The sequence below is a fragment of the Siphateles boraxobius genome, unplaced genomic scaffold, assembly GCF_051911475.1.
Source record: "Siphateles boraxobius isolate OS27281-9 unplaced genomic scaffold, OSU_SipBor_1 91, whole genome shotgun sequence".
Taxonomy (NCBI): Eukaryota; Metazoa; Chordata; class Actinopteri; order Cypriniformes; family Leuciscidae; genus Siphateles; species Siphateles boraxobius.
The window spans coordinates 135636-143532 of record NW_027509221.1 but is presented as its reverse complement, the minus strand read 5'-3'; the positions used below and the strand labels follow the sequence as shown (position 1 = coordinate 143532).

At 43.6% G+C, this 7897-nt stretch overlaps 2 protein-coding genes across 2 annotated transcripts; both read left to right on the top strand.

Moving 5' to 3' along the window:
- Nucleotides 1-1627: 1627 nt before the first annotated feature.
- On the top strand, nt 1628-3887 carry LOC143733155 (histone H4). Its single transcript, XM_077224732.1, has one exon. It carries the CDS (start codon nt 3524-3526, stop codon nt 3833-3835), a length of 312 nt encoding a protein of 103 aa, XP_077080847.1. The 5' UTR covers nt 1628-3523; the 3' UTR covers nt 3836-3887.
- Nucleotides 3888-4575: 688 nt separating this feature from the next.
- Nucleotides 4576-5037, top strand: LOC143733159 (histone H2B-like). Its single transcript, XM_077224737.1, has one exon. The coding sequence runs from the start codon at nt 4622-4624 to the stop codon at nt 4994-4996; it is 375 nt and encodes a 124-aa protein (XP_077080852.1). The 5' UTR covers nt 4576-4621; the 3' UTR covers nt 4997-5037.
- Nucleotides 5038-7897: the final 2860 nt, after the last annotated feature.

The window sequence follows — 7897 nt, the reverse complement described above, 5'->3', positions numbered from 1 at the left end:
CAGGAATGTTAAGGAAGTATGGGGTTTGATTTGATGTGGGTTCTATCAAGCTCGCCTTCAGTGGACTACTGTACACTAATAGTTCATTATTATTCTTAATGAACAAAACAGTACAATGACAAATTTGCTTTTATTAAACAACTTTTATGAACAAAAGGAATAAGCATGTAATTCATCATGCTCATAAACGAGATCTGACTCCCGCTGCTGTTCTGTGTTGGCTATCGTTCGGCTCATGCTGAATTGAGCACACGCTCAGTGTTTAATTGTAGTGTCTGTTCTCTAACTGAACTAAATTATTTTTATTACTATAAAAAATCTAAATGACGGTGAGGGCGGTGCCAGGCTGGGCAAGTGATGTATTCGGCGTGTAACAGAGCAAGCCTACTCCCTTTTTAAAGAAATAAAAAAAAGGGTTTGAGCTGCCTCCCCCAGACTTCAGTGGTCTTTAAGTAAGGTTTGGCAAGCTGCCCTTTTGAGCCTTAGGGCTGAGGGAGGTGTTTCCCTCCAGACCATTTTGAGTATTAAAGCAGGGATCCATGCCCCCTTCTTAAAGCCCCAGTTCCCTTTCGAGAGGTCTCGTATTGCGTAAGGCTAGCTTATGCTATGGGAACGCAGTACAGCTGCACAGCAGACACAGATGAGCGACTAGCGCTTGAACCTATGGCGAGGCGGCTCAGACGCGAGAACCAATCAGGCTGCTTCGTGCCCTGGTGCGTCAGAGCCCGCCAGAATGGGCGTGGCCTAAGCCCTTATATTGGCCCATTCAGCCAAAGGTAGTCAGATTTTGTCTCCTTCAGCGAACTCACCAACTGATCTCTGATCTCTGATCGCTGATCTCTGGATAAGAAGCCGGCTTCCTGGTTTTTCAACGTCAGCCCGCTGTTCTGCTGTGCCATCCGGTGCGCTATATCCTTTTAATGCATTAGTGTGTTCGCCACTGCGTTACACTTTTTCTAAAAGAGCAATTTCCGAGGCGTTGTTGCAAATGCCTCTTTCTAAAATGCGCCTCGTGCAGAGGCCCTCTCTTCGGCATAGACCGTCACGTCCCCTGCGCTTCCTGTCTGGGCCAGGACCGCTCAGAAGCTACGCTCGCTAAGGGCGGCTGCCCTGAGTGTGACGACATGGATCTCCCCACCCCGCGGGCTCGACCGTGGGCTACAGTATGGAGCGAAGTTAAACCTGCACAGCGTTTTGAAGGGGGTTCCCATAGCGTAAGCTAGCCTTACGCAAAACGAGAGACCTCTCGAAATGGAACGTCTCAGTTACTTATGTAACCTCGGTTCCCGGAGTATTGCGTAAACCGCCGTGCTATTGTGCTTTGATCAGGGGGTTGCTTCAGTCGACTTAACCTGTATTCCTTTCCAGGTTAAGTCGACCAAGGGCGGGGCCTTGATTTCGCCGCTTTACTTCCTGCTCACTACTGCGCAGGTCTGGTCCCGAGATCGCTACTGCGCAGGTCTGGTCCCAAGCTCTCTACTGCGCAGGTTTGGTCCCAAGATCTCTACTGCGCAGGTCTGGCCCCAAGATCTCTACTGCCCAGGTCTGGTCCCGAGATCGCCACTGCGCAGGTCTGGTCCCAAGATCTCTACTGCGCAGGTCTGGTCCCGAGATCGCTACTGCGCAAGTCTGGTCCCGAGATCGCCACTGCGCAGGTCTGGTCCTGAGATCGCCACTGCGCTGGTCTGGTCCCGAGATCGCCACTGCGCAGGTCCGGTCCCGAGATCCCTACTGCGCAGGTCCGGTCCCGAGATCCCTACTGCGCAGGTCCGGTCCCGAGATCGCCACTGCGCAGGTCTGGTCCCGAGATCACCACTGCGCAGGTCTGGTCCCGAGATCGCCACTGCGCAGGTCTGGTCCTGAGATCGCCACTGCGCAGGTCTGGTCCCGAGATCCCTACTGTGCAGGTCCGGTCCCGAGATCCCTACTGCGCAGGTCTGGTCCCGAGATCTCTACTGCGCAGGTCTGGTCCCGAGATCGCCACTGCGCAGGTCTGGTCCCGAGATCTCTACTGCGCAGGTCTGGTCCCGAGATCTCTACTGCGCAGGTCTGGTCCCGAGATCTCTACTGCGCAGGTCTGGTCCCGAGATCCCTACTGCGCAGGTCTGGTCCCGAGATCGCTACTGCGCAGGTCTGGTCCCGAGATCGCCACAGGGCAGGTCTGGTCCCGAGATCGCCACTGGGCAGGTCTGGTCCCTGAAATCAACCTTGTTTTAAGAAAAACGTGTTTTATTTGCGATCTTCTGGAGAAATACTACACTACCCACAATCCTAAGCATAACACTGACGTCTCTGATTGGTCGAACTCGCGGTTACCATGGCGATATTTACCACCCCGCCAACAGCTTAAGTGATCTTAAGTATAATACCAGTAGTTTATTTGTTTATACCTCTGCCTTTTTTGATGTTAAGTTAAAATGTTATTTTAAGCAGGAAAATAATTTTAAGATGAAAATGAAATATATGCCAGTGGTGCTGAAAAACGAAAGATACCGGACAACAAAAGAAAAGCTTTATTCAGTCTACCAAAAGTTACCTCTTTCTTTGGTATTTATGATAGGTTCGGTTCAGTGTCAGTCAGACACGTTTTCTTCTTTGCTTTTGTTGATAATTTAAGTTGAGGGGATGTTTGAGCTGTTTATTTTATGTCAGCCCAGAAAGCGGAAAATATACTGCGCTAATCAATTAGGCAGAGAAAATGGCGCCTGTGAAAGGGCGAGGCTTATTCCAACGTAAAACGCTGTATAATTGTATATAGGTTTAATCAAATAAGGTTGGATGATTTCTATGTTGAGCAGCCTGTTCATGAAGCTGAAAGTCTACGTAATAAAATAATATACCATTGATGCAAACCAACAAGAATACTTGCTTTTTCTGCTCTATTATTTATTTATTTATTTATTTATTATTTATGTTTTAAATGGGTGGGGCCCCATATTAGTTATTGAAATGGACCCCCAGATGCATAAGGCCGCCACTGCATTGGGGGATGTTTTGTCTTGGTCTGAGTATTTAAAGAAATGAGGCTCAGTGCGATTTGCAATCAGTTCAGATCAGAAAAGCTCCTTCAGATCGGGTATTATTTATTGCCAATCTTTGTGGGAGCATTTCGCCCCATACTGTAGGGTTTACCAGGACACACACTCTCACACGCACAGGCATAAACAGAATAATATAACTGATGCCACTATTCATAATTTTAAAATAATCGATATTGTGATATGATGTCCTGTCCCTCTTTGTTTACTTTGCTGTGCTTGTTGAACATCACTGTTCATTATCAACCAGTATTACTGTAAATTACATGATTGAAACATTATTAATATTTAATATAACAAAGAAATGGGTGGCGAGTAAATGTTTCACGCTCTATATTTTGAAGGGGGGGTGGGGTGCGCGCTATGACGTGACGCTGGTTTCTCTCAGGTCCTGTAAGCGAATATAAAACGCCTCCCTTCAACACTCACAGCCTGTTCTTCGATTTCGTCTTCTTTTGAGCAGCACATCAACTCTGTAGCGCATCATGTCTGGACGAGGCAAAGGCGGGAAAGGGCTCGGAAAAGGAGGCGCGAAGCGTCACCGTAAAGTTCTGCGCGATAACATCCAGGGAATCACCAAACCTGCCATTCGGCGTCTGGCTCGCCGCGGCGGCGTCAAGCGCATCTCCGGGCTGATCTACGAGGAGACCCGCGGGGTGTTGAAGGTGTTTCTGGAGAACGTGATCCGCGATGCCGTCACCTACACCGAGCACGCCAAGAGGAAGACCGTCACCGCCATGGATGTCGTGTACGCGCTGAAGCGACAGGGACGCACCTTGTACGGCTTCGGGGGATAAACGCCTGAAACCGGAGAAACTGACGAACCCAACGGCTCTTTTAAGAGCCACACACTCACGCGCAGAAAGAGTCCATGTTCTAGCAATGCCAGTCATACAGTTAGTTATTAAAGACTGTTAATGAGCTCATGCATAAAGTTATGAAATAAAATCTGCATATCTTCTCTCCTCTCAACAGATGATGCCGAACTTATTAATTAATGATTTTCTCAGTTTATCAATTGATGGATGCTAAAATGTTTTACACAATAAACAAAAAAGACTATTAGATCAGAAATAGTACTAAAGTAAGCCGAAGTGAAAATTGTTTGTTTTTCAATAAAATATTGCTACTCCTGTAGTTTAAATGTAATAAATCAACAGAGTTCTGAGGAGAATGTTTATAAAGGGAGACTGGCTGTTATTTTTTCTCCAAAACTACTCCAATGTCATTATTAGGGGGTTTAATTAAACGATTGTGCAAAATACATGAATAGAACCGTTTATTTTTCTCAAAATATCACTCAAATCTATTTAAAAAAAGTGCGCGAAATGAAACAAAGGAAACTGTTATTCAAACATGGGTGGTGGGCGGGGCTATTATTTAAGCGTCTGTGATTGGCCCTCGTTCCCCTCGTGATGCTTTGAGTTGTCGAATGAAACACGAGTTTATGGGTTTGGCCAATGAGAATAGGCAATCAGATGGTTTGAGTCTCTCTTTGTAAATTAGCATAGGTCAGTGTATAAAAGCCTCTGTGTCGCTCCTGAGTTCACACTGACTCGTCAGTTTAACTATCATTCATCATCATGCCTGAACCAGCCAAGCCCGCGCCGAAGAAAGGCTCCAAGAAGGCCGTCACCAAGACCGCCGCGAAGGGAGGGAAGAAGCGCAGAAAGTCCAGGAAGGAGAGCTACGCCATCTATGTCTACAAAGTGCTGAAGCAGGTTCACCCTGACACCGGCATATCCTCCAAGGCGATGGGCATCATGAACTCTTTCGTCAACGACATCTTCGAGCGCATCGCCGGTGAGGCGTCTCGTCTCGCTCACTACAACAAGCGCTCCACCATCACGTCGAGAGAGATCCAGACCGCCGTGCGTCTGTTGCTGCCCGGAGAGCTGGCCAAACACGCCGTGTCTGAGGGCACCAAGGCCGTCACCAAGTACACCAGCTCCAAGTAGAGTCCGAGGAGGCGCTCACACACAAAGGCTCTTTTAAGAGCCACACATCATCCTGGAAAAGAGCTTTTATCGCGTACAAGATCATTAGTGTTGTTGCATTGATGGCCTGGTTAGCAAAAAACTTAATTTCTTTTCCTCTGAAGAAAGAAAGACATGAACTTCTTGGATGCCGTTGGGGTGATAATTATCAGGAAATTTTTATTTTGAGGTGAACTAATCCTTTAAGAATAAAAACATTTTTACCAATCCTTTATTATCAGTAAATGTTGGCGGTTAGTCTTGGAAACAACTGAATGAAGCATTGGGTTGGCAGGATTCCTTCTGGTCCTTGAAATGAAATCATTGAAAGTTTGTTAAAAAATAATGCAAGGCCCTGGAAAGTTTTGGAAAATAAACATAGATACAGGGCCTTGAAATTGTTTGAATTTATTTTATGCTAGAATTCTGGGAAAAACGCATATTGTTCCCTCCGGTCTGCTAATGTGTTATTTCGCCAACACCTTGTGTCTTGGCTTATGTATACTAGCTTGCTTGATTTACATTAGTTACGCGCGTTTACTCGTATGTTTCCCGCGTGAGGTGACATTGCAAAAATAGGCTGAAACATGAAGCCTGGAAGATGCAAGTTTCAAGATATTTGCCTCACCAATGAAGATTACAAAGAATGGCTTTCCAGAGATTCAATTGCTAAGATAATGTAAACCCACGAGGCAAGTAAAACTTAAAAGCATATTTGTACATCTTAAAACTTTTGGTTACATTATGAGCCTAAGCTCTTTTCAATAAAATCCATTCAAAAATTAATGTCAGATCATTTTAGAATACAGTACAGGATGTACAGAACATTCTTCAGTTTTATGCAAAACAGAAATACAACAAATAGAATATCAGATCTCTCATACGGCCAAAAATAAATGCAAAAAAATAAGCTTTTTTTCATATCGCCACATAACAAATTAACCCAAACCTCTAACTTCAAGTATAGTTTTATCTGCATAGATGCACGGTTCACTCACATAAAGGGATATATACTATAGAAACTGCTAGATTGTTTAAATCGTTGTCAAATGTAAACTATCACAACTCTAAACTGCTCAATGTAGACAAACATGACTTGCACCAGTTTGTACAAACCTCAAACTTCAATGTCAAATTCAAATATTTCAGTGGAATTCATTTTTATTTTATGTGTCAAAAGTAAATGGCCTTTACCTCAGCACATGTAATACAAATATGTGTACATTCAATTTTTAAGAGACTGGCAAAAACGAGAGATAATTTTGAGGTCAATTAAAAATATATTACAACATATGCTTTCAATGACAAATGAGGAAAAGTTTATGCGTTCATGTTTTTAAGGCTAGATTATTGTAATGCTCTACTGGGTGGTTGCCCTGCACGTTTAATAAACAAACTACAGCTGGTTCAAAACGCAGCCTCTAGAGTTCTTACCAGAACCAGGAAGTACGACCATATTAGCCCGGTTCTGTCAACACTGCATTGGCTGCCTATTAAACATCGTATACATTTTAAAATATTGCTGATTACTTAAATGGACTGCATTTATATAGCACTTCCACAGATCCAATGGCCACCAAAGCGCTTTATATATTTGCCTCACATTCACTTACACACCGACGGCGGTGTCAGCCATGCAAGGCGCATCCAGCTCGTCAGGAGCAGCTGGGGTTAGGTGTCTTGCTCATGGACACCTCGACACTTGGTAAGGTGGAAACGGGGATCGAACCACCAACCTTTCGGTTTGTAGACAACCTACATGAACCACTGAGCCACTGCCGCCCCTTTCTGGCCAGTTATAATACCTAGAATATCTAAATCGACTGCTGGCGGTAGATCCTTTTCCTATTTAACACCAAAACTTTGGAACAATCTTCCTAACATTGTCCGGGAAGCAGACACAGTCTGTCAGTTCAAAGCTAGACTAAAACACATCTCTTTGACCTAGCATACACATAGGAAAATCATCACAGACTCCACTCACCCTGGACACCACCTGTTCGAACTGTTACCGTCAAGACGGAGACTCAGATCACTGGCCACAAGAACATCTCGGCACAGGAACAGTTTCTTCCCACAGGCCATTTCCCTCCTGAACAGTTAACATATCTCCCAAGGCATATGCCTGTAAGTGCAATACTCCCACTGTTTAGTGCAATACCCTACAACTCAGGTGATACTTATATGTAGATTTATTTATTTATAATATTCAAAACACTGTAAATAGGTTCATAATCTGTAAATCTGAAAATGTCTATTCTGACTAAACCCAACTGTGATAGTTTTATTCTCATATATTTATATTTTTATTTTTTATTCTTATAATTTGTAGTATTATGTTTCATGTTGTATTTGTATATGTCCACTGGAAGCCTCAGTACCAAAACAAATTCCTTGTGTGTGCAAGCACACTTGGCAATAAAGCTCTTTCTGATTCTGATTCTGATTTCTGATTCTGAGGACATTGTACATTCCTATTATTCAAATACAGTGGATAGTGTAAGTGAACACACCCATGCTAAAGTTGAATAAAAAGAGGAATACAAAAATCTTCTTTTGGAAATTGATCTTAATGCCTTAATTAAAAAAAAAATGAGGAAAAATCCAACGTTTAAGGACACCAATTTTCTTTGAGAATGAATAATGTATAGTAAATAAATAAATGTTCTTCCTTAAAATACAGGGTGCATAAGTCAGTACAACCCTATGTTAAATTCCCATAGAGGCCAGCAGATTTATCATTGCTAGTTATTTCTAGCAAGTTATTCCAGTTATTTCATGGATCCAGGATACTATGCATATTGATATTGACAGAATTTGAGAGGTTCATATTTGTTTAATTTGAAAAGTAACCTGCTCTGTCTTGTCTGCCGGTGTCAGTGT